Below are 27,564 nucleotides of genomic sequence, written 5' to 3' on the forward strand. Positions count from 1 at the left end.
AATTTGTTTACCCACACTTTTCCTCTCTTCACCCAGTGCTCTGTTCCTTTTGCAAAGAGCAGCCATTCCATGGCTTTGTATAAAAACCTTCTTTCAGTGTATTGTCTCTGTGTAATTTTGGATTAATGTCATGCTTACAGGGCTGGTGCATTCTCAAAGAAATTCATTATGATATGGAATTTAGTGTTTGTGTACAAGTCCCTCTGGTATTCTAATGGTGCTGGGACACTGGGGATAAATGATAAATTCCAGGTAATGTATGCATGATATGGAAAAAAGTGAGATATGCTTTCAGGACTGTAGGATGGTGGTTATGGATATCCATCCAGACCTGGGTCCATCTTACTTGGCAACCTGTTACTTTGTCTGAGGATTTGTGGGACTTCTAATTTTTTTATCCCTTCGATTATTACTCAGTAGGGAATCTTCCTGACACTTTGGTATAAAGTTTTATTATAATGCAGACTTAAATAAGTCTCAGTGTTACAACAATTTCCCCAACAGTCCCCAAGTGGAATTTCAGCTCTATGCAGGTTTTGCTAGAGGAGTCCTGCAGAGGCTCTCGATACTGGGCTCACTGGCTGTAGGTCTTTCCTGGAAATTGGAAGTGAAGGAGTGTAATAGAGGTATTTTCTCATTCCTGAGAAGAAATAACATTCTGTAGATTTACAAGGGTTCTCACATTATTTTTTTTTTCAAATGCATCTAGCAAGTATTCTCAGTCAAATTGAAAGGCAGGAAAGGACTCCACTACTAGAAAAGTAGTAAAGTAGGTATGTTTTATTCCAGCGCTGGGACGCATGGGGGATAGCTCCTCCAAAATCATGCGTGCCTACAGCTGTTTTCAGCTCGGTATTTATCGGGTTACAAGTTCCATATTCATTAAGTTTCCTAACAAACTCATACATATTCATCACCTAGCCCCGCCCAGCCTCGCTTCGTATTATAATGAACTCAAAAGTCATTTACATCCGCATTGCGCTTGCGCAGTGTTGTCTGGTGGTTGTGGTAGGGGTCTCTCGGGGGTCTTGTGACGAAGTCAGGGAGAGTCTTCCTCGTCTGAACTTTTCACCTTTCTCTCCTGCGCATGCTCTTTTATACCTTTGGCCTGGGTTTAAGCTTTGGGACTGGTTTGAGCTAGTTTTGGGATGAAGCAGGATGCCTGTCTGAGACTCCCCCTGGTTTTATCAGCAGTCTCTTATCTTCTTCTTCCTGCTCTGGTATGCTGACCAAGCTAGATGCATTGTTCCTAACAAACGAATTCTTTTGCTCCCCATCCCCCTGATTCAGTCCCCCCTTTTCTAAAGAGTTAGTAAATTCTTTTACTAATACTTAAATTCTTCTCCTAATGAATTTTTTGGTAGGCATCTCTTAATGTTTTCCCGTGTGCGTTTGACAAAGTAGTTAGGACTGATAGTCTTTTTAGTACTCTATAGTTCCAAATAAGTAACGCGATAGACAGCGCAAGACAGGTGCTAACCAAGGTTAATAAGACAATTATGGGGTGACATAACGTATTTAGGATACCAGTTGCGGTAGGTGACCACCCGAAAAGTGAGTCCCACCAGTTATGACTTGCGTCTTGTCTCACTCTTTGCAAAATTCTGCTGATTTCTTGTGTGTCATAATGGACAGTGACTAAGGTCTTTTCCCCGTTTCTTTGGATTTCTTTCAAAATTTCCATGAGGTCTTGATGCTTTACTAATTGCTTTACTAATGTTAGGTTCATCCCAATAGGTGTGGGTAGCAATTTATGGTAAACGGTATAGTTAGACCTTATTAATTGATGAGATACGACTGGTGCTAAATACGAAAAGTCACACCCAACAATCTTGGCAAAATTACAAATACAAAAATTAGAGTGATTCCTGGCAGTTACATTTATAACATTGTCATCTATCATCATTGAAGTGCAGGTAGTTCTTAAGCACACACAGCCTTGCCCAACATATACGAGTACAGTTTTCGGTGAAGTGTCTGGGTGGATCTCAAAGTGACATATGCCTTGTTCTGTATCAAGACATATGTCTCTGGCATCAAGTGTATTACTTTCACAGATAAATCCTTGTTGTTCCCGTGTAATACAAGATTCTAAATTTACTGTTTGCCATTTTTCTCTTACCATCCGAGCCCATACTCTATGTTCAGAGGGGTAGAAAACTGTCCCTTTATGGTTTAATCCTAATGCGACAATAGGATGAATTACATAAACTGTGGCATTCCGTATCGTAAGCACAGAGGCAGTAGCTATGTTAGTTATTGGGTCATAGGTGAAATTTACCAAGGTCCACCAGGATTGGAGCTTTCTTTCTAATTTAGTAGCATTGTTCCAAACAGCCTTTCGGATCTCAATAGGAAATACACCTTCATTACCCTCTCTTATGATTAAGGAAGCTGTGGACTGCATCCATAATTGAGCTTGTATGCAGCTAAAGGCTAATGAGACATTGTCCTGAGCTGTGCCAAGTGTGTTTAATATCAGTTCGTGATCCAGGTTGCTGATTTTTGCAAGGTCTGGGAGTATTTTTGAGACTTGCCACTGGCTGTTTCCTAATGCTAATAGGGAAGATTGTAGGGGCTGTTTTAATTTGGTCAGGTCACTGGTTGCCGTGGCCAGTTTATTCATCAGTATCTCTGAATCAATTCCATTTATAACTCCCAGCCCTGTTCCTAGCATGCCACTCAGGTCTCTCCGCATTCTGCCCTTGAGGGGGGTTTGCTTCTGCAGCCAGGCTGTCTACCCTTCAAGGGATGTTTGAATTAAAGGGGAGCAGGCTGGTTGGATTTCAGAAATGTTAATTTGCATTAGTAGTTCTACACGCTTAAGAGACCATTCTGGGTTAAACAGCAGTAATTGTTGGCCTGTGTTCCTCACTACATAAGGGCCAATCTCATAAACCTTTGGCTCAGATTTAAGTGGTGTGACCTGGGTTCGGATCTGATTGCCAGAGTAGGTCATAGTGGGCCTAGCCATGGCATTTATCTGGAATTTGAATGAGAGTCCATTACTGCCTTGGCCCCAAAGACAAACCACTTCCACAGTCTGTACTAATGTAAAATTATACCAACAGTCTGCTTCACTTGCGTAACTACAGATTTCACGGTGTTTGTCTGTAGAAGTAGTTGAGACACTGATTTGGGTTGCTTTTTTGTGAGTAGTCCCGTTAATCATTCGGCATCCAATCTTGATTTTTTCTCCTACAGTCCCCTGGAGCTGCCAAGTTCTTTGTTTTTCCCACTCTTGCTTTGTATACACTTGGTTTCCGTGTATGACTACAGTCAACAGGTTTAAATTTTTTAAATCAGAATATTTCCCCATGAGTCCAGTAACCCGCATAAAGGCTTGAGACCATATGTCTTCTCCCCTAGGAATAATTTCCTGGCTGATGGTTACAATTATAACTGTGAGAAAAACAATTTTCCGGGTTATACTTGCGTGCCACCCTAACATTTTCATTTTGTTCGAGTAAACTTCAATTTCAATTCATCCCCAGGGGTCACTTTCCAAGGGGTCTCTGGAGCCTTCTTTACTCGGGTATGGTGAATCCAGGCACTCTGTTCTCTGATCTTAATCGCGGTGTAAGTGGTGAGGAGCACCTGGAATGGTCCTTCCCACTGTGGTTCCAGAGTCTTTTCTGTAAGAGACTTAACATATACATAATCTCCAGGCTGAATGCCATGTACAGGACCGTCTAGGCCTCGACTTCGAGTTCCAGCCACATGTTTTCCAATTTCTCTAAGCTGTTTATCTAAAGCAATCATGTAGGTGGTTAGCGTTTCTTCCCCTGTTTGGGTAGATATTCCTTTTTGTACCCCATATGGTCTCCCATAAAGTATTTCAAAGGGACTTAGCTTCTCCTTAATCCTGGGCTTGGTCCGAATTCGTAACAATGCAAGTGGGAGAGATTGGGGCCAGGGTAGGTTAGCTTCTTGCCCTAATCTCACAATTTGCTGCTTAATCATATGGTTCATTTTCTCTACTTGGCCACTCGACTGGGGATGATATGGAGTGTGGAGTTCTCAGTCTATGCCTAAATGTCGGCTAGTTTGTTGTACCACCCTTGAAATAAAATGTGGTCCCCTATCTGATGACATTGTGGCTGGAACTCCGAAGCGCGGTATTATTTCTTGTAGTAACATCTTTGTTACTTCTCGAGCCTTAGCGGTCCTAGTAGGAAAAGCTTCTGGCCATCCTGAAAAAGTATCTGTTAGCACTAACAAATATCGATACCCCCCTTTTCTTGGAAGTTCTGTGAAATCAATCTGCCACTGCTGTCCTGGCCCATGGCCTCTCCCAATTTGGCCTAATTTTGGTTTAGGGGTATTTTTGGGATTAGTCTGGAGGCAAAGGTTGCACTGTCGAGTTACTTGCATAACAGTTTCGTATAAGTTTCTGGCGATAATTTTCTCAATTAAGTAATTATATAAGGCATTTGTTCCCCAGTGTGTTTTCTGGTGTTCCTCTCTAACTACGGCCCATAGCAAATGAGAGGGAACAACTACTTTTTCCCCTGCAGTGATAGCCCATCCCTCTTGGTTAAATGTTCCCTTTTCATCTTTAATCAATTTCTTGTCTTTTTTATTATATGTTGGCTTACCCTCTAGGGAAAGTTGTCCATCTGGGATCAAGGCCCCAGTTGTTGTTACTTCACCTTTTGCTGCTTCTTTTGCCTCTCTGTCCGCCAGTTCATTTTCTTCTTCCAATTCTGAGCTCACCTTTTGATGTGCCCTTATGTGCATGATTGCTACTTTCTCAGGTAGCTGGACTGCTTCCAACAGCCGCATTATTTCTTCTGCATGTTTGATGTTCTTTCCATGCGAATTTAACAGTCCTCTTTCTTTCCAAATGGCCCCGTGTGCGTGTACAACTCCAAACGCATACCTTGAGTCTGTATAGATGTTTATTTTCTTTCCTTTTGCCATCTCTAAGGCACGAGTTAGGGCGATTATTTCAGCCTTTTGTGCAGAGGTGTTTGTTGGCAGAGGTCCGGATTCTATCACCTCCTGGCAGGTGGTAACTGCATACCCAGCATGTCGCTTTCCACTGATGATGTAGCTGCTCCCATCAGTAAACCAGGTCTCTGCGTTGTCTAAAGGGGTATCCTTCAGATCCGGGCGGCTGGAGTAGGTGGCTTCGATGGTCTCCAGGCAATCATGGCGTACCGGTTCCCCTTGATTTCCACTGAGAAAGGAAGCTGGATTGACAATGTTAGTTACCACTATTTCTACATCATCTTGTTCCACCATGATGGCTTGATATTTCAGGAACCTTTGTGGGGAGAGCCAGTGCCCACCTTTCACTTCCAGCACCGCAGACACCGTGTGGGATACCAGTACAGTCATTCTCTGACCCAAGGTGAACTTGCGTGCTTCTTGGATGTTTAGCACGACTGCTGCAACAGCTCTGAGGCACCCAGGCCATCCTTTGGCTGCTGCATCTAGCTGCTTAGAGAAATAAGCAACTGCCCGTCGGTATGGGCCCAGGTCCTGTGCTAGTATTCCCAGGGCGATCCCTTGCTTCTCATGGGAAAATAGAAAGAATGGCTTACTCACGTCTGGGAGTCCTAGAGCTGGAGCTGACATGAGGGCATTCTTTAGCTGGCTGAAGGCCCGCGTGGCCTCCTTTGTCCACTGGAGATCTCTGCTTTCCTTTGTAATGAGTTCATATAATGGTTTCACGAGCAGTCCGTAATTGTAAATCCACAATCTGCACCACCCCGTCATCCCCAGAAAAGTCCGTAACTCTTTCGCTGTCTGGGGCTTTGGGGTTTGGCATATCGCTTCTTTGCGATCTTGCCCCAAAGTTCGTTGCCCAGCACTGACTTCATAGCCTAGATAGATCACTTTCCGTTTCACCACCTGAGCCTTTTTCTTGGATACCCTGTACCCTTGGAGTCCCAAGAAGTTTAAGAGGCTTACTGTCCAGGCTGTGCAAGCTTCCTCTGTTCGGGTAGCTATTAGGAGATCATCCACGTACTGCAATAGCTTCCCTTCTCCTGGTGGGGCTTTCCAGGACTCTATGTCTTTTGCGAGCTGTTCTCCAAACAAGGTGGGACTGTTCTTAAATCCCTGAGGCAACACCGTTCATGTGAGCTGGGTTTTGCGCCCACTCTTAGGGCTTTCCCATTCGAATGCAAAAATTTTCTGGCTGGCTTCATGGAGAGGGAGGCAAAAGAAGGCATCCTTTAGATCTAAAACAGTAAACCAGGTTAGTTCTGGTGTTAAGCATGTTAACAGAGTGTAAGGGTTTGCCACCACAGGATAGAGATCTTCAGTTATCTTATTAACAGCCCGTAAATCCTGGACCACCCGGTAAGATCCATCGGGTTTACGGACAGGCAGGATAGGAGTATTAAAATCAGATTGGCACTCTTTTAACAATCCCAACTGTAAGAATTTTTTAATTATTGGGCCAATTCCTTCCCTGTCTTCCCTTTTAAGGGGATACTGTTTAATTCTAACTGGTTGTTTCTCTTCTTTGAGTTTGATCTGTATTGGGGTTGCATTTTTGGCTCTCCCAGGTACATCTGTGGCCCAGACTCCTGGGAACACCTGGCTTATTATCTCTTCCCTGATTTCCTCCACAGGGCCTTTGGTTGTTAATATTAGGCTCAGTATCTCTATGTACTGTTGGTTATTTACCTCCAGAATAACTTCCCCATTCCTAAAAATAATGGTTGCTTGTAATTGTTCTAATAAGTCTCTTCCCAAGAGTGCTTTTGGAGAATTGGGTAAATATAGAAACTTGTGAATACCCCATTGTTTCCCAATTTTATATTTCAATGGCTTACAAAAATAAGCTTTTTCAGATTGGCCAGTTGCTCCGTGTACCACAATATAGTCATTCTCCACAGGCATCAAAGCTTTATTTAAAACTGAATATGCTGCCCCCGTATCCACTAAAAATTCTATTTCTTTTTCCTTGTCCCCTAGCTTCATTATAACCAGTGGATCTGCTAGGGTGGAATCCCCCGGTCCTCTTCAGTCTTCTTTCACATGTGCAACCACCCTCCCCCTTCCTCGGTTTCCTCTGTTCTGGCGGTCTTCTTGTCTTCTTTCTGGGCACTCATTTTTCCAATGGCCAGACCTTCCACAAATCGCGCATTGGTCTCTACCTAGCCGGGGTGGGCCCTGTCTGGGAGGTCCTCGTCTGGGGGGTCCTTGTCTAAGTTTTCCTCTATTCCCTTCTTCTACCACTGCTACTAATCTCCTCATCCCTTGCTTGTAGCTTTCTTCTCGATTACTGAATACCCTCCAAGCTGCATCTAAGAGAGTTTCTAAATTCCTCCCTTCTGGCCCCTGAAGTTTCTGTAATTTACGTCTGATATCTCCTGTGGATTGCCCTATAAACAAAGATACTAGCTGTTGTACCCCTACCTCGGTCCCAGGATCCAGCGATGTGTTACGGCGCATTGCATCCCTCAGACGATCCAGGAATTCGGATGGTGACTCGGAAGGACCCTGTCTTATTGCGTACAAAGCTGACCAGTTTAGGGTCTTGGGAATAGCCCTTTCCACCCCTTTTGCTATCCATTCTTGATAACCTTTTAATTTCTTTAATTCAGCTGTTCTATTCGGATTCCAGTGTGGTTCCTGGAGTGGGAAGTAATCTTTTACATCTAATTGTTGCGTTTTGTAATAGTCCTCTGCCAAGTCTCGAGCTGTTTTCAAAACTAACTGTCTTTCTGTCTCTGTTAGTCCACCTAATAACAATTGTATATCAGCCCAATCTGGATTATGCTGTTTAATTATAAGTCGCAAGCGCTCAGCAGTACTTGCTGGATCATTTCGGTAATTTTTGGCAATATTATACCATGCATCTAGGTCAGCGGTAGAGAAAGGTACTCTAATCAACATTGTATCCCCATCAGGTGCCACCGCCTCTCTCAGGGGTGCCATCAGTACCTGTTTCCTGGTTCGGGACGAGACAGGACTGCCCGGGGGAGAGGGGGTTGGCGCTGGTGTTCCTTCCGAGTCCGCATCCTCTTCCTGTCTCCTAAGGGGAGGCTTAAGCAAATCGGTTAATTCATCATCATCTTGTCCCTGAGCTGCTGTTTGATAGACTTTGTCTGACCTTATGCATCTCTGACCTATGCTGCACGACGAGCAGCAGCGCTTAATTCTTCTTTGGCCCTTTTTATTTTCTTTTTCCAGAGCTAACACCATAGGATCACTGGGGGGTTTGATTCCACAGTCTCTCTGCCATTCAGGGTGTTTTCGGAGAGAGAAAAATGCATCAGCGTAGGAAACTTCTTCCCATTTACCTTCCCGCCTCAGAAACAGCATTAGCTGAAGCAAAGTATTATAATCTAAAGTTCCGTTAGATGGCCATTTAGCTTTATTTTCTAATTTATACAGTGGCCACCACTGGGTACAATATTTTATAAGGGTTTTTTTATTTTCTGTGCCTCCAGCTCCTACTATCTCCTTCCAATGGGCTAGAATACAGCCGAGCGGGCTTGCTCTGGGGATTTCCTTACTTTGTCTGGTTCCCATCCTATTTGAGCTTACTCAAATACTGTGCCACCCCCTTCGGGTCACCTGTATCCTATGCCTTTTGCCAAGGCTGCTTGAAATCTCCCTTTTTTTTTTTTTTTTTTTTTTTTTTTTTTTTTTTTTTTTTTTTTTTTGTTTGTTTGTTTGTTTTTTTCCTTTCTCCGACTTCCACAAGATCTACACTGAACTTACACCCACACACCAAGCAGGGAGTCCTCTCTATCACTCGAGCAGATAGGACACATGAATGGAGAGAGTTTTGTCCCCTAGCGTTATCTCGTTTCCACCCAAATCTTTCTTCACACTTTCTCACAATTCTTTCCCAATTTTCTTCCCGAACCTCCCAAACCTCAGGCACCAAATGCGACTTCCCACACACAATCTTTAAAATCTCAGGCTCAAAATACAAACTTTACACTGCATTACTATCTATGCAACTTGCTGTCCTCCCGTTGAAAAAGGTTCTGATACATCCACAAGAGCAAGCTATTTCTTGTACTCTTTCAAACTTTAAATTCTCTGCTGCTGGTTGTTCTCAATCAAAGGCCACTAATATTCCTGCAGAGGTTCTTCCAGTCAAGATTCCAAATTCAACGAACAAGCACTCTTCCAAACAAATGTCTCAATATCACACTCTCAAATATCACACGGCAACACGCAAGCTTCCTGTTTTACAAACGAATAAGCGACCTGATACACATCTGCACGACCGAATATACATCTGCACGACCGAATATACATCCACACCCATAAAAGCAATCCGACAACAACCAATGTCTGCACAAACATATAAACAACATTCAAACCAGCTACTAGTAGCAAAATGTTCGTAACACTCGCTTGTAATAGTTTCAGGGTCCCGCTTGTATTTTTCCAACACAGTAACAAGTTCCACCGGGACCCCCCCTTGGAATCACCCAATCCGCCCCCAGGATTGCTAGCGGCCGCTCTATCGGTCGGCGATTCCCCCTTGCCGGCCCCACCTTTACCCTCACAGGGACTACGCTGCGCGTGGGACGTCTCCTCACGGCTTACCAGCAGCCCTGGCCACGCGTACGACTTACAGGCACCTTAAATGCAAAACATACCGTTTGTCCGCAGCTTTAGCAGGTCATTGTCTGTCCGCTGCAGTGAGCGAGCTGAGGGGAGGAGATCCTCCAGGAAAGCCCTGGGGCGCGCCTAGGATGTCCGCTCCTCAGCCGATCCTGCAGCCGGGCAGAGTCTCTCCTGGCTGGCTCGCCAAATGAAAGGCAGGAAAGGACTCCACTACTAGAAAAGTAGTAAAGTAGGTATGTTTTATTCCAGCGCTGGGACGCATGGGGGATAGCTCCTCCAAAATCATGCGTGCCTACAGCTGTTTTCAGCTCGGTATTTATCGGGTTACAAGTTCCATATTCATTAAGTTTCCTAACAAACTCATACATATTCATCACCTAGCCCCGCCCAGCCTCGCTTCGTATTATAATGAACTCAAAAGTCATTTACATCCGCATTGCGCTTGCGCAGTGTTGTCTGGTGGTTGTGGTAGGGGTCTCTCGGGGGTCTTGTGACGAAGTCAGGGAGAGTCTTCCTCGTCTGAACTTTTCACCTTTCTCTCCTGCGCATGCTCTTTTATACCTTTGGCCTGGGTTTAAGCTTTGGGACTGGTTTGAGCTAGTTTTGGGATGAAGCAGGATGCCTGTCTGAGACTCCCCCTGGTTTTATCAGCAGTCTCTTATCTTCTTCTTCCTGCTCTGGTATGCTGACCAAGCTAGATGCATTGTTCCTAACAAACGAATTCTTTTGCTCCCCATCCCCCTGATTCAAAATCAAATCTGAACTTGTACTTAAGTAATTTTATCTGGTCAGGACTGAAGCACTTGTTCCATGATGTTCTGAGAACTCTTTGGTTCCTATTGAAGGCACTGTCAGTTCAGGTTCTTAAAACAGTATGAAATTCTTAACTGCATAATTTATTACTGCTAGGGATACAAATGGGCCAGTGCCAAAGCCTGAAAGCAAAATAAAAACTGGATTTAGAATCCAGTCCAAGAATTCAACGTAAACATAGCAAATGCTTGGCCAGAGCTGGTAGCTTTCCAGCATTCCAGGTCTGAGGCCATTCACTGTCATTGGTGACATCTCAGCATTTGAGAGCGTTTGCTGTTTAGTTCTGCAAGTACTGAAAGCCTCCCAATAGCAGTCCTAAGGCAGTTAATGAGTTTAAAAACCTAAGATTGCTAGGGGTTTGTGATCTCCTGAGTAGACTTCTTCTGGAAATGAAATTTTCTCTTAGTTTTAAAGAAAATCTTGGATTAACAGAAGTTTTCTACTGAGATTAAGAATTAATGAAGGAGAACAACAATCCTCAAACAATTCACAGCCAAAAGTACTTTTATAGCTTACAGGGTTGGCATTCTCTTGTAACAGAAATACTATTTTGTTTTTAGCTACTTACAGATCCTGGGGTGTAATGGAAGATTACATGACGCTTATATAATTATATTTTTTTAAATTGTGTATTGAGCTCTGATAATTTCCTGGTTTTATATATTTTCCTTTATAAAGAATGTTCTTATTGAAACAAGAAAATGTGTCCCACAAGTTTAGGGTAGATGTTGCAGATTTTGAGTAGCTGTACTTTCATTCTTTTTTTTTTCCTTTGCGTTTCAGAGAATCCCTGCTAAGAGATGTTGAACAGTACACACTTAATTAGTTGTTCTAGGATCACTGAAAAATATAGATCTAAACCAGCCACATGTAATACAACAGCAGTTGCTAAAATTTCAGTATGTTACATAGTAATAGGAAGTTAGAGCTGGGCACAGTACATTTCAGAAAAAATGTGTATGGGTGTGAAAAACATCAGTCATCAGTTAAGTGGAGTGTAGCAGTTGTGTATGAGCACATGGAAGCACTCCAGGAAAGAAAGAGGAACAAGAAATATTATACTTAACACAAATTTGGCTTTAGGTACTTAAAGGTGTTTACCTACAATGAAATTTGGCAAGAAGCTCAGAATTTGAAATAATCTCAAGCATAATGCACACGCATAATTACTGAGAGCTGTGAATGAACCTAGAAAAGAAGTGAATTCTGCGTTTCATTGGAAAGTTGAGTTTTGGAGAGTATGAAGATGAAAAAAGTCAGAACACAGAAGAGCCTACAAAACATTATTCACTTCTCCACCCCTATCTATTCCTCATTCTCTTTGTATGTCATAAACTCTACCCTTTGAACTTCAATGAAGGCCTCCTTTGTCTGTGTTACTCAAGTAAGATCACGTTTCTTCTTTCCTCTTGTGTGCTCTTTTGAATATGTGTATTGTGCAAGTTTGCTCAGGAGGAGAGGGAGTGACAGAAACCTGCCTGCAAAAAACTGAGATCCAGAGGTTGCATTTTAGCATCAGCTTATGAAAGTCACACAGGCAAAGAGGTGCATATCCTACCTCCCACAAAATGGAGGAATGCAGCAGATGTGTGGTAGGGTGGAGAATGCTCTAGCCTTGGAAGGGGAAAGCAGAGTCCTGAATGGGCACAAGGAATGGTCTGAAAATATTCTTCAGGCTTCAGTAAACCCAACAATAACAGAAATAATGTTAGTCACAGGCCTGATTTATGGAAGGATAAATTGCTATATGCAGGGAATTTGGGCAGCTTTTGTTTTTGCTGCCTGCACAAGCAAGAGATTGAAACTTCAGTAGAAAAGGAGTGAAGAGTAGCAGCTATGAACCTTCATGGGGTGGAATGTTTTCATTCAAGGAGTTTGTCTTAAAAGATGAGGAGCAGAGAGGCAAAAAAACCCCAGCAAGTACCACATTGTTCAGGATGATTAATTGCAGTAAAGAGGGTGGGAGACTTGGATAGAAGTTGAAAGTTGGAACTGGAAAGTTGCTAGAAAAAAAGAATTCTTTTTACATTTGCTTGGTCAGTGTCCAGTACCCTCTTTTTATCCAGTGTAAATAGGAAAAGATTGTGGCACATCACTACTGGTTTTGGTTTGTCATCCAAATGCTTATTTTGCTGACTTGAGTGGCGATTTTGTGTTTTATCCAAAGTCAAAATATTTCTCTCTGGTTTTAGAAAAACAGTTCCTTAAATAGATTGCCTCTTAAATTTCTTTAGCGCGTTTGAAGGCTAGTGGGCCGCTGTGAAAGTTCCCCTTTTTTACGATGGGCCTCGGATACTAAAGGAAACAAATATTTGTAGTAAAATAAGCATAGTTCAAGTCCACAATAGGAACCAGAAGTTTACTTGGTAAAAATGGAAGCTGAAATTATGTAGTTGTTGTATGTCTCTTGGAAACACTGCTTTTTAAATGACAGCTTTTGAAAGGGCAGCAGTACAAGGAGAATATTTTTTTAGTTTGAGTTTGATGAAAGGGCTTCCTAAATACAAATGACCTATGTAGATTCCAAGCTAAAAGCATGAACAGAATTTCTTGGGTGTATTCAAGCTTTATGAAAGAAGGTAAGAATACAATATATTACAGAAAGAAGGGAAACCTGTATGATGCCAGAGTGTGCTGATGGTCCTACTTGCAGTTCTCAGCCTTACTAGATGATTGGAGTTTTAATAGAAGCAGGTAAGCTTGGCACAGCTGTGATCCCACACTGTAATACAAGCATCACAGTATCTTCTTTCTTGTTAATCATAAATGTCAATACCTTACTTGCCTTAACTTCAAAGTAAGGTAATTGAGAAGTCTGGTATGCCTTTTTATTCAAATATCACATTTTCTGGCAGCTGCTGAGTTGGAGAGCTGCATAACTTAAAGACTTTTCCATGTGAAATTTTTATCTGTTTCTGTGATCTACTACCTGTATCACTTAGACAAAATAAGCACAGAGTGAATGAAAATTAAGAGGTGACCCTTACTTAAGCACAAGCTTTAAGTCTTTATAAAAGCTGTGGTCTAATAAGTGAAAGGTAGATGATATGTTTAAAAAGAAAAATTATGGTGCCATGGAAAAGAAGTAAAAAGGAGTGGCAGTTATTAAACCTGCCTTGTAGATTTACTGTATAGAAATTCTTGGGTCACAGCGTGGAGCTGTAGACAGACACCGAAGCTGTACAGGGATGAGATTTACACCTCAGTGGTCTTTAGCACGTTTCTGTGTGAATCCCAGATGGCAGAAGCACTCCTGGCCCCATATAAGGCTCTGGGCATGGAAACTGAGTTTTAACTGTAGATCCACAAGTGTCCTGAGCCTCCAGAAACTGGTCTATTCAGCATGCCTATGCACCCAGAACAGCTGACTGATATCAGTCTTCCCCCATTTCTCATTATAATATTTCTGGTGTGATGGCATCTGCTGTTCTTTGGAGACCAAAAGATAAAATACTGGCACCTCTAATATCCGTAGCCCCATGTAACAGTCTTTGCATGTATTGGAGAACATGAAAATGGGTCCTTCTATTGAGATCCTTCACAGCATAGTGTGCCTTTATGGATGGATAGTTACAGCTTTTAGCTGGATATTTGGTTTTAGAGGGATTGTAAAATGTTATATTTTGTTTTTTATTAATGTGTGAGATACTAGCAGCTATTAAATTTATAGTTATACCTAATTATTGGCTTATTTGTTGAGACATGTGAAAACCATACCCCATCTGAGGCAGGAACGGAGTTGTGGCACTCAGTGTAACTTCAACTGTCTCTGCTCAGAAGCTTCAAATAGGCTTTTTTGCATTCAGTCAGGCTGATGTCAGGATGATAGTGCAGTGGGAAGCTCAAGCTGCTAAAGTCAGTGAGGAGAAAATGCAGTCTTAGAAGAGGTGGTAGTATTAAGTAGGTGAAAATCATCAAATTGAAAACTTGAGACATTTGGATAATATCTTTCCCTCTTCTGACTTAATAAGAGGACAAGGGGTTCATCTAAACTAGAGTGAAGCCTTGAGACCACACGCAGTTGTATTGAGAAAATGAGAAATCTGATCGCCTGGACTGGTCTTTAATTTGTTTAAAACACAACTACCTCAAATATGGATCAGATTCAAGACTGTGTAAGCATGTTTTGACCACAGTTTACTGGTGAGCAACAATCATTGTTGCAGGGAACTTCTACTCCTTCAGGAATATATTAACAATAAAAAGCCTAAAGGTAGAGGAGGTTTTTGTTTTTCACCTCCCTCTGGGAATGCAGCTCATTGGGCAGTGGGTTCTGCTGCAGCTGCGTGTAGCTCGGGGATTTGTCCTCTTGACACTGCCTGTGTGACCTCTGCCACTGCCTTGAGGAAGTGAGCTGTCCTCTACTGTCATGGTCCCACATGGTCCAGCACGGATGAAAGGAAAACAGGTTGGACCTGTAGCTGGGAAAGTACAGTCGCAGTGTTGAAGACTTCTCAGAATGTAGGTGCAGCTGTGATGCAGAAACTCCTGGATTCTGTGATGTATTGCTCAGAAGGCTATTTGGTAATACAAGACCTAGCAAAGAAATTTAATCTCTTTGGGCCTATGTTTGATGATCACATTTTGAATTCTTTCTGGTTCTAAAATGGAATCCAAACAATTCTGACACTATCATTGCCATTAAGTTTATCTGGTTTCCTCTCAGCTTTTAATTTAAGTATTTTTCTAACTTCCTTAGAGTTCTTACTTTAAAATTTCTGACAAAGTTCTACAAAATAGATTGAATGTTGTCATTGTATTCTGGTAAGCTCATCTGTGGAGGATAGCTTCTTTCTGGCTTTCAAGAGACCACGGTCTTTGGAGTCTGCTCTCTTATTGGAATTGTTCAGGATTTATTTCTGTATTTTTAATGGCATCTTAATTGGGCTTTTTGCCAGCTTTATGTAGGAAGATAACTATTAATGGCAGATAATGTCTAGTAAATGAGTTGTAATGTTATTCCTATTATTTACCTTTTTATGATATTGGAAATTCAGACTTACGAGTTTTCTGCAGAAACCTAGAAGGATTTTCCTTGGCTCTGAACCACGTGCCCATTCTGTATTCATGGTAATTAACAATAGCAATGAAGTGCAATTGGTGAACATTGAGAGGACACACACAAGGCTGGCTTCTTTGTGATTTGCCATTTTGATACAGTTACTTACATTGTATTTTAAGTTCATGCCAATTCCATTGTGGAGCACTTGCAGCCCGAAGGCTCACAAGTCTCTCTCTGCATGGAAGTCTTCTAAATGTCTAAATCTTATATGAATATTTAACTTGTCTACCAAGTTTTGCTTAAGTATGATTTATTTAGAAGAAAGTGAAAACTTTCCAACTCTGCTTTACAGATTTTGTTGGCAGTATTTTTTAAGTCTTAAAGCTGCCTCTGTTAGCATATAGTGAATTAGCTATACTTGGAAGTCTATCCAGCATTGGGAGATGGCTTACAAAGTGTGTATAAATAAGAAAGACGAATGCAAACCATAAAATTTTGGACAAATCTTCGAGTAGACATAATTCCGTATGTTCTCCTTGAGGTTCCTGAAATTCTTGCAGGCAAAAGCATTGAGTGTCAGTGTTTGTGTTTTGGAAGAGAATTTGTCATCTGTTCTTGCACTTGTAATGCTGTTGTACATACCTGCATCCATGTGAAGATCTTAATATTGTGGGTGCCAAAGCATATCAGACCATCTTTGAAAACTCTTAGGATGAAGCCCTGGTTTTGTTGGAGGTAGATTTTCTTAACTGCAGGGAAGGGATTTTAATGATTTTTACCTTTGGTTTGGCTCCTCAGTGCCCTATTCCTGAGGCAGCTGTTGAAACTGCCAGAAAGCACTGAGTCAGAGGTTTGCACTGACTAGTCTGCTGTCGATACAGTATCACATTTGCTTTGCAGAAGTGCCAGCTTAAAGAGTGGCATTTCCTGTTGGAGTGATCGGAAAAATGGCAGGAGACAGAATTTACACAGCTGTCTAATGAATATGCTAAAACGTTTTGAGTTATTTTGAAATGTGGCTCTGAAATTCCCCATTTAGCTTCTGCAGTTGTGAGGAAATAAATGTAACTGCCTACAATGTGGTGAAACACTTCTGAAAGTCGCTTTTCCCAGCTGTACTACTACAAGGTCACTTGCTGAGCCTCTCCCTAAGGGTCGGGGGTAATTGGTGTCTATGCAAAGGTTCATCTCACTCTCTTCTCTCTTTTAGTTTCTCTGTGTTTTCTACTCTAAGATCCTTCCCGTTTTATCCTTCTGCCTTTTTGAGATAATTATTGAGATAATTACTGAGATAATTGCAAAATCTGAGACTTGGAAAAGATGGCACCATTGGTTCTACTTTGCCATGGCAGGGTATATTGGGGGCTTTTGCCAGTTCTTTGGTGATTCTTAATTAGTTAAACTACCCAGTAGCCAGAGGCAAATGCAGGGGAAAAGGACCTATATGGAGTTGATATGTGGATGTATATAAGGGGAGTGTGATCAACCTCAGGGTTCTGCTAGTGCAAGGGAAGACAGTTTTTAGTGACATGGACCAGATTTGATGATGAAAGGCAGCTAAGGGGAAAGTGCAGTAGTTGAAACAAGTCGTACTGAGGATGCAGATTCTACTACTGGTATTACTGAAGAGGAAAGTGCTGTGAGCTTGATTGTGAGGGAACGAAAATGTAAATACTAGTACCACAGCTAATACGGATCTTCAGATTTTGCCAGTGTGGCAGGGCATATGTGAATGGATGTGGGCAAAAGGCAAACAGGGATGTAATGCTGAGCAGGGAGGAGAGGACTGAGTAATGGGGTGATTTTGCAGCTGTCATAACAAAAGATACACTGGGTGAAGCTATGAAAACAAAGTTAATGGGTGATACAGGGCTGTTTTTTGTAGAGTCTGTATAGCCTAATTCTATATGTATTGAATGATAAAACTTTGTATGCTTCATGGAGGTTCTCACGTAATTCAGGCTAAGGAATTCTGACCCAAAAGTTTCTCTAGGTACAAAATAACTATATGGAAATGGAATAAAGCCAATTTAAATTCATTGGTTGTTTTATTCAGTGCAAGGGGCATTTACAAAGTATATGAATTGCATTTTATGCTTTAGAATTAATTGTTCAAGCTTTTGATATTATGTATTCCAGAAAAAGTCAAATTTGTGTAGACCTTTAATTTATATACAATAAATCACTAGTAAGACTATTTAGGTGTATTTTACCTAACTTTTTGGTGATTATTAACACATGAAAATAGTGCTAGTTTATATTTTCTTGAATTTGTCCTTATTTGTGTCTCATTTTTGCTTTTGGAATTTAATCTCCAAGTTGCAGGAAGCAGGTTTTATACATGAGGTAAGAGTGTGAAAGTCGAGTAATTGGATAGCAGGGAAAGAAGATGCTGTGGGATCTTGGACTTGTTACTTTGTGGGATATGCATCTGCTACAATATATACTTGTCTGCTGGAAGGTTTTTTTTTTTTACCTGTAAAATACACAGGTATTACAAGCTGAGGTTTTTTCTTTGCTGTTTTTCTGTATGTATCTGGCACTAGAATATATGCAGATGAAGCACAGCTTTCTTAGTGCCAGCTAGGGAGAGACTTGTACTGTTCTGAGGATGTTCCTGTTTTTCTGTTGTGCTTTTGCGTTGGATCATGAGCCATGTTGCACATACCTAGGGCTCTCTGTGTAAAATGGTTTGATGGAGTAGGGACTGCATCCTGGAAAGCATAACCTGCAGCATCTGAAGTGGCAGTGGCAGCCAGGATTGAGATGTGCTGTCAGTTTACTGTGGGTGGTGAATACTCTGCTGTGTCAAAAGGCATCGCTCACTTTGGTGAGTCTCTGGCTCGGGACTGTTCCTGTGCCTGCTGATAGCAGGAGGGTGGAAGGAGGCATCTCGACAGGCTTGGAGGTAAAGCCATGCTGCCTCCACCTCCATCTGGATTCAATTGTCCCAAATATTTCCTGTATGAATGCAGCCTCTTCAGTCCTATTCCTTGAATCGGAATGTAAACAAAAGGTGTTTTTATGGGATGGACTAACAGTGTTGAGGGTTTCCTCATCTACACAACTGGAAAACCACATCCCTTTTGGCAGGAGTTGGGGGAAGCTATGGGCTCACATCCTGATGAGGTTTGAGCAATTGGCTGAGAATTTATAGCCTCTTTCCTTATTATGCTTGAGGTGGATACTTGTTTTATTCATGCTTTTCCATTAGATCCCAGCTTGAGTCAGAGGGTATGCACATAAATGCAGGCTATGATTTGTTTTTTGGAGACAGTGGGCTGTTGCAGGCTCTTGCTTAGTTTCCTATGGAATTTTTTTTTGTTTATTTTTCCAATTGCAACCTATTATAGCTAGAGGTGTGGGTTTTGATTTAACTGTAGTCATACTTCTGATGACTCTTCCACTGTCTGCAGTCACTGACACATTGACTCTCCAAAATGTCAGGGTTGCTTCCTGTGATTTGGACAGCCATAAAAATGCTGCCTTCCTATATGCCTGTTCATTCTCCTGTTTCAAAGTGATAATGCAATAAGCAGCATACAGCATAATCATGTTGCTATTCCTGTGCCTCTTTTTAATTTGTAGATCAGTAATTTTGAGTATATAGGTGCAAACATAATGAGAAAATAAATTAACAGTAATAGGAAAGATGTGAGTTACTTATAAATAAATTATCTTTCCAAATGTCATGGAAGTAACAGATACGGGAATTTTTTCACATGGCATGAATTTGTCTGCTTTTGCAGGGTGGCCTACTTTGTGAAAAAAATATTTTTGGGAGAGTTCTAGCATTTCAGAGCAGTAGGGATCTTTTTATATACATGTGTAGAAGTAATTGCTAATCTAAACTGTGAATGATTGGCAGATGATGGAAAAGAAACAGTGTTCTTAAGTTTAAATAGCATCAGTTTCTCACTACAGCACATAAGGAGGACCACAACCAAAGTAATAATGACATAACTATTTTTTTTTCTATTTTTATTAAGTCCAAGCCTGGGCTGTAACTCTTCACCACTGATGGCAGCACAGAATGTGCTACCTGTTTAAATTTGTTTTCATGGCATAGATGAGCAAGGAACAAGGAGACTATGGATGGCTGTAACCTCAAGTAGAGCAGAACATAGAACAGGGCACTAGAGATTTGATCTATAGTCTTATTTCTGCAGCTGAGAAGAAAAGAAACAGCATGTCATAGATAATGACATAAAAAGTAAGTAAAATTTTTTTTCTAAAGTACTTAAATAGCTAATACCTATACTTGAAATTATTTGTTCTATATGAAGGCCATGTGGAAATACAGGGCAAATGGAAAGCTTGTGATGGGATACCAAGGAGAAAAGTAATCTCCAATAATAATTTCAAGTCCTAAAAGCCATCTGAAAAATCTTACCTGTATGTACTGCTAACTGTGACTACAGGCCTATTTTTCTTTTCCTTTCTGGAGCTTTCATCACCTTTTATATCTTCAACTGACTAGCTAAGATATGAACAGTCACAAGACTTGGATCTTGGGGGTGGAGAGTGCAGTAGCGAGGAACACCCCTCATAACAGCACCAGCATTAGTTACTAACAGTGTAATTCTTCTTATATGGAAATATGTATGAGCAGCCCTTTTTGGATTTGAATGTTTTCAAGCCTTATGTGTGCTCTATGCTTTGGCCTCTTTAGCGTTATTTCTGGTTTTCTTCCAGGACAGAACGTTTTAGGAGTTTACTGTCTGTGGGGTTTGTGTTTGGGGTTTTTTGGTGCTTTCCTTTGGTTGGTTGGTTACTTTTGTTTTTGTGGTTTTGTTTGTTTGTTTTTAAATTCCTGACTTTTACCTCAAGATTCCTTTCTGGTTTTTAATAATAGCATTATTTTGTAGTAGACAAGTGAGAACACTCTCTCTTAGGGATAAGTCTGTAGCTGGTGAGCACAAAATGTGTACTGGACTTCTGGTTAGCATTATCAACTTTGTAATGCTATAGCTGAGAGACTCTGTTCCTGATGCTGGGGTTCAGCCTGATGGGCTGTCTGGAAGTGGCTTCACAGTGCTGTTAGTTTTCTGAAGTGTTCATTTTCTTAGTATTCTGTAGCTACCTCACCCCAGAGTTCCAGTGAAATAGCAGGACAAGGCAAAATGAGAATAGCAGTGGAACAGCTCTGTTTTTAGAGCTCACCTACTGTACAGAAGTGAGTACTATACACTAATACAGACTGGTGTGGAAGAACACTTTTAATTCCCTCAGGAAGCAGAAGTCACTGTGTAGTCATCTGGCAAACTGCTCAGTTCAGATGACAGGCTGTTGGTTAATAAATCACCGACACCCCACCAAGGGACCATGATGATGGGGAAGAAAGTGCATTGGAGGTGAGTCACAAGGGCCCCACCAACAAACATTTCTTAGGTGGAAAGTATGTATGTGGTGGTGAATCACCAACTCCACCAAAAGTCTGTGTGTTCCTGTCCTAATGTTTGTGGGATGACGAGTACTGGTAATGAAAACCTCAGTGAATAAAAATCAACACCTCTACAGAACACACTGTAAGGTTCTGGGCCGGTATTTTAAACCTGAATTTGTTCTGTCTGGCTACAAGAAAATGTGCTTTTAAGAGACTCAGTTTTTCGCTCTTTAATTCTTAAGACTTGTTTTTTTGAGGTATAGATTCTATCTGGCCAGGTTCTTGCCTGTAGAAGGCTTTTCTACAAGATGGATGACACTTGAAGTGTGTAAACTAATTTGGGATTTTTGGTGTCGAAGGTGCTCCGGTTCATTAAGTGACATTTTGAAGAGGGGAGGATAAAACACCTCAAGTTCTATGTTTTATCTCTTCATTTAGTGGAGTAAATCAAAGATGTTACCTGAATCTTTGCTCTATGAAATTTTAGTCTAAGATTGATAAAAACATTATGCATATGGTGATAAATATAAAGTATGTAATACTTTATGTAATTCTCACATAAGTCTGTATCAAAATAAAAGAGACTTGGGTGCAAGAGTTTCCTAAGTAAAATGAGAATTGGCCAGATAGTTATGTGCCTCCAACTTCCTAATTTCTCCTGTCTGCTTCATAGGGCAGCTGTGTTCCTTCCACAATATTGCTGCTTCTCACCTGTCCCATTCAGTGGCAGTCTTCTAGTCCTAATAAGGCTTGATCCATAAGAAGACTGCTTTCTGTCTCTGTAATCTTCCTTCATGTGGGGTTCCAAATTTTTAATCTGTGAACATACTGGACTTTTGAGTGGCTATAGTGATGTTTTTTTCAGTTTCCAAGAGAACTTTACTATAGTTAAAAGGGGTGCTCATGGAAGCTAGAGAAAGAAATGAGGGTTTACCTTATGGTGAGGTGCAAGGTCTTGGGTATGTGAAACATTAAATATTGTGTAAGAATTATTGTTAAAATTGAATAGACCTTATTAAATGAAATGATTATACGATTAGAAATAACTAGCAAACATGCATACTAGACAGCATTTGTTTTAGGAGGAGAAAGTGGAATTGTCCTTAAAATAAGGGATTTTGTTAACTAACTGAACTTTTCCAGCAAGAAATGAGTTCAAAGAAAGTGATGTTTACATGTCTATATACTGTTTCTTAATGAAAAACAAGAAAAGAGAAGAGAAACACCTGCAGCCTTCCCAGAATAAATCTTCTTTCAAGAGTAATATGCTCATTATGAAAGGTGTTTTTTTTCTGATCTTGGGGATTGTTCTTGGAGTGCAGTGGAGAAAGCAAGGACTTAAGGAATATCCAGAAAACTGTGATGGAAGGATGGTGAAGACTTTGCAAAATGCTTTCTAAGACCAGTGACTCTGGTAGTGAGGAGTCCTTGTTATACAGAAGGGTTTCTGATACTCTTAGAGACACTGTAACATGGTGTTTGGGCTGTTAATGTCCATGTCCTGCTCTGTTCCAAGGGAAATTCAGAGGGATGACCTTTGGACTTGAGCTTCTCAGTGGAGGCCGTCATGTGTGCAGGCTGTGGAGCTGTGGGGAGCTGAGAAGATGCTCTCATGAAGCATGCTGTGCTCTAGCCAGACATACGGCATATGTTCTAACCAGCGTGAACTTAATATCTACGAGACAGTAGTGGTGACTCTCTTGTATGCATTCAATGTGCCAGCAATGGCTTGGCATCACTTGGATGGAAGCCTCTTTCATCTTGAGAGTCACCTGTTTTCAGAGGCAGCTGGGGAGTGATTCCAGCTCTTTCAGCACTGGTGAGCTTGTGTAAGCTGATTCCTGTTTGAAACACTCAGCTGAGATGATTAGTAGAGAGTTCCTGGCTTGTCTCACGTCTGGCAAGTGGGTTACACTTCAGAGCAAGTGGAACTGCTCTCCCTGTCTCAGCACCTGTTTGTGGCAAAATGAGGATATGGGAGGGGAGCAGAATGCCTTTACTATGCACTTCCTTAAAGTGGTGCTGCAAGTGCAGAACTTTTGTTTCAGTTGCTCTTAATATTTGAGTAGTGACCTTTAAGTGCTTTTTTCAGGGAGGTGATATGAGCATAGCTCACACACATATAGAGATGCTTGCTTTATCTATGCTCATGTTTAAGTGCTGACTTTATAACTTGCTCATATATGTTCTATATCTCTTTTACTTACATAAAACAGTAGTATGTAGGGTATTCCTATTTGTAATGGCAAGAGCTAATACTATTAAGTGTGCTTAGCTTCTTCTGAAGTGGGGTTTTGTGATATCGTGCTTAAACATCTTTTGAATGTTTTTATAAAGAGAAAGCTGAAGAAAAACATTATTTCTATTTGCTTTTTTTAAGGATAGCTGTACTGAATAAAGACAGCTTGTGGTTTTTTTCTTTAAAAAAATACCTCCACCCCCCAAAGTCACAGTTGCCTCTTTCCCTCACATTGTATTTTTGCATGGTCACAACTCAGCTTTTTTTAAATTTTGAAGAACTTATTTAAAATGCCTGCTACCTTTTTGAATGACTATGATCTCCAGATCTATATATCAGAAGAAAATTATTTATTTTTTTAAAGGGAAAGAAAAAAAACAACAGGGGTCTGTGTGAGATTTATGACTATGTATGTAGATTTGTCACTTAGCACTGAATTGGGATTGCAGCATAAAAGCCTTTAGCTGTGTTTCTGTGCACAGGTAAACTGATAGGAAAGCTTTTTTCCAAGTTGGTGCAGGTGAAAACTCACTGTGAGTAACTGGTGAGTTTATGTTTACGTTCTTTTTGCATAAACTAGTTAAAAAACCCCAAGCGAAGTGTGACACACATTTTTATATGTAGGTCAAAAGAAAAAAGAGAGAGGAAAGGAAAATACCAAGATGGGCTTTTTAATAATCTGACATGTTGGCATTTTATTAACACTTTTAACTCTGAAATTAACATCTTTTTTTTTTTAAGAGAAATGCTGGCAGTTTGCTTCAGGAAAGAGGATTTTGCAATTCCATATTCTTGTGTGAGCTTTAACACAGGTAAAAGTACTGGAAGACAAGAAGTATTGCTATTTATGTGAAGCATTTTTTGGGCATATTTCCATCTAGAATCATAGTAATCATACTATTATGATTACTATGATAATATGATAGTAATATTTCTATCTAGAATCATAGTAAAATTACTGGTACGTATCACAGGCTGCTAAGTGGCAGATGCCAGATAATGATTCTCACTTATCGCTGCTGATTTGAACTGATAATTTAATTCTGATCATATTTTAAAAGGGCCAGATCATGTTTTTCTAGAGCATGTAGTGCATCTAGTGCTTTTTCATTAGTGTTGTGGATCTAAAAGAGTGAGTGATGCAAGAGATGTGAAAGATTTTATGAATTCAAAAGAAAGAACAATTTCACCTAGCAGTTTCAGGTCAATTGTAGAATCCAAGGTTCATTTGAAGCTTATCTCAATCAGCAGTGTTCAGTTTTTGTGCTTTTAACTCCAGTGATTTAAATTAGTTTTACTCAAAATGTATACCCCAATACCCCAGTTCAGGATGCTATAAATAGGATAGCTGCTAGTACAGCTGCTATCCCTGACTTCTCACTCTTATTTTGCTGGGGATGCTGTTTCTCTCATTACATCTTAGCCCTGGAGTTCATCATTCATTTACTGGTGCTGCCATGAAATTTCTTTTTGTTCTTGGCTTTAATGTAAGCATAGTTATTAAAGCTACCTTCAGAATGCTTTTGGAGATACCTGCAGGTCACTGGTGTTAGTCCAGCTAGCATTTCATCCTGAATGTAATGAAAACAGTGAAACAATAATGAAATAATGATTCAGACTGAATAAACCCCTTACTGACCCAGCAAAACACAATATGAAGTTTATGGCCACACTGGCATGTGATGCTAGTTAAGGAGATGAAAATTACAGTGTAACTGTCTCATGCATATAATATGTCCTTTTAACATTAAAAAAATTAATAGATCTAAGAAGATGGCTGGATTAGAGCACTAAAAAAAATATAAGCAGTTTGATGCAACAGTCTGTATCTTAAGAACACACTTTGTAGTAGACTCATGACATACTGAAGTACAAAATGCATGAACGATTTGTACTTGAGATGCTTATGAAAAACATGTGTGAATATGAGTAACCTATGAAATGTAAGAAAAGAAAATGCATGCTTGTAAAACAAAGACTTTGTCAGTACTTCCTCACCTCAAAATGGGCTACCTGGACATCAGTCAGAGAAAAGTAGGTTGCAGCTTTATGAAAATTGAAGTGCTGTTCATTTAATGGCTGTGCTGCCAAAGGACCTGGTTGTGGATGAGGGTTATGCTGTATGCTTGCAGCACTGGGCACTGTCAGCCTTGGAAGAGTGGTCTATATCATGCTGGTCAATTTATTTAAAGCTTTGGAACAGATTCTGTTAATGTTGGCTGACTTTTCTGCAGGTTACCTTATGAAGCAGAGTAGGGAAATGCTGACAGCTCCTCCAAAATGCCAAGTTCCAAAATACATTTTAGCTTTTTGGCTAATGTTTTGTGTGTTTAAGCCCTGCAGCCTTTTGGGTTTTTCCCCCCCAGAAGTAGTAAAGTGTGTGGTTGTTGTTGTTAATTAAACCAGGGAGACTCCCATGGTGATCATGACTTTAAGGATACTGAAGAAAACTACCCAGATGTCACCAGTGCAGAAGGGTGAGATGGTCAGACTGGATGGTCTAGATCATCAAGCTCCTTTAGATTATAATATCCAACTACAGAAAACAATTGAAGCAACTGCCTCACAATTTATACCTTTCTCCTGTTATTGCGTAGATGTATTAGTTCCACTATCACTGGTGGAGTGGCTATGGAAGTGAAGTTTCTCTCTAGCATGGTTGAAGAAAAACATTTGTGCTGTCCTGGTTACTTTCAGTTTGTTGTTAAGAATCCTTCATTTCATTATGTCACTGATTGCCCTGGAAGTAGGTTATCTCTGGCCAGCAAAAGACTATACCTGAGTAGCTAACATGAGACATGTGACAGTGAGCTGCTGAATTGTCACTGTGGGATATTTGTAAAGTGTTTTGTTTTATTGAGAGTAGGACAGGTTATCTGTCTGAAGCTGGTCTCTTCCCTTTAACTGTTGATAGCAAGCATATTTTGATGATGGATTTGGCCTAGTTCTTGCATTGAGTGGAAGATCAGGGTTCATTGAAGAGCATGATTCCTAATGGTCAAGTGCATCCTGTTTTATTGTGTTTTGAGAGTTAAAGTCTCCATTGCAGTTATTTGGGCTTGCTCAGAGCTCAGTTCCCTCATACAGTAATCTGCCAGTCAAAAACTGCCCTGAAAACTTTTTGTTTTTCCTGATAGGTATCATGGAGGGATTCAGCTGGCATTATCAGTCCCATATATAATGTATGGCAGGACAGAAGTTACAGATAGTTGAAATAATATTTTTACAGAAACTTACTTCATGAAGGAGTATTTGTGTTAGAATGCTGTTCTGGGCTTGACTTTAGCTATTATATTGTAATGGGAGTGCTTGAAATAATAAAAACTTGTCAAAAAAATGCATCCACCTTTAGCATAACCCTATCATAGCAGCAGTGCTAACCTTTCTGAGACCTGACAGCCACCAGCAGCCTGTAGCTGTAGAACACTTAAAGAGATGCTAATGCCTGAATATCAGGAGAGTATTAATGAAGTCAGAGATGCCATTCTTCAAGATGACTTCCAGGGGCTTCTTTGCCCTTCTTAAAAATCATTACCACTTGAACTCAAAGCTTAGATCATCTTTGTGGGGGAAAAAGGGAAAGGCTGATCTGAATCAAAAAAGGAAGGTAATCTAGAAAACCAAAACTGCTGCTATTAAGAACATAGATTTGAAAACATCTCTACTTATATTATCATTCCATTTAAGCTAAAATAAACATAAATATAGTTTTATATATATAGGTACTTAGATGAAATCTAATAGCAGCAGCATTTTTGTTGGAATTGTGAAGTCACAGTCTAATTAGTACACGAAAACTTAGTATTACATGTCTGCTCTGAGTGGTTTGCGGACCAATTGGAATAGGCAGATACCACATAAAGGAAAAGTTCAGCAGGATGGACAGTGGAATGGCAGACAACTGGTGTGTTGTGGCTGCATTGAGTTTTGGAGTGGACTTCTTTAAAAGAGAATAATCTAAGGGGCAAGAAAAAGGAAAGAGGATAAAAATAAAATCTTTGAGAGGCCAGGCTGGAGAGAAGAAGCAGTACCTGAATCCTGCCACTGATGCTGTGATTTGGGGCTTTTGCTTGATGTCCTGGGATGAAATACCAGAGATGGACCAGGACTTGGTGGTTTGTGCTGGGGATGAGGATAGGAAAGAGGTAGAAGGACAGGTAAGAATGGGCTAGCAGTGCTGGTAAAAGAACAGGATGAAGCAGTGTCTCCTGCTTCATGGCTCTCAGCAGTCACTGCTGCCTTCTGTGCTTGAGCCTCTTTGTCATAGCAGTGGTGGGCAGAAGCAGCCTGGCTTTTCAGGGTCAAGCAGTCAGTCATGACTTTTCCTGCTCCCATGTGTTTGCTGTCCTGTGCAATTTGTCTGCTTTATCCCTGTCTAGAATTAACTCTGCTGGAGGAGGTTGCTGTCCAAATTAACTTAGACGCTACCAGAGGCCCACTGATAATGGAAGATTGAGGTGTGTATTGAAAGAGTGCCAAGTCTGCTTTGTTAGATTGTAAAAAACAGTAAAAATTCTGTTAGCAAAAAATGACTGGAGCATGCAGTGTGGCAAATGTGTAGCTTCTGCTGCT

General features: G+C 40.7%; 2 protein-coding genes across 13 annotated transcripts in view; one reads left to right on the forward strand and one right to left on the reverse strand.

The window, feature by feature from the left end:
• KCNMA1 (potassium calcium-activated channel subfamily M alpha 1) overlaps window positions 1–27,564 on the forward strand; it is a 447,551-nt gene that overhangs the window by 17,985 nt on the left and 402,002 nt on the right. The gene's annotated exons all lie outside the window — the stretch shown is intronic.
• Window positions 763–3,798, reverse strand: LOC138112363 (uncharacterized). Its single transcript, XM_069019288.1, has one exon. The coding sequence runs from the start codon at window positions 2,696–2,698 to the stop codon at window positions 1,346–1,348; it is 1,353 nt and encodes a 450-aa protein (XP_068875389.1). The 5' UTR covers window positions 2,699–3,798; the 3' UTR covers window positions 763–1,345.

Source organism: Aphelocoma coerulescens, chromosome 6 (assembly GCF_041296385.1).
Source record: "Aphelocoma coerulescens isolate FSJ_1873_10779 chromosome 6, UR_Acoe_1.0, whole genome shotgun sequence".
NCBI lineage: Eukaryota > Metazoa > Chordata > Aves > Passeriformes > Corvidae > Aphelocoma > Aphelocoma coerulescens.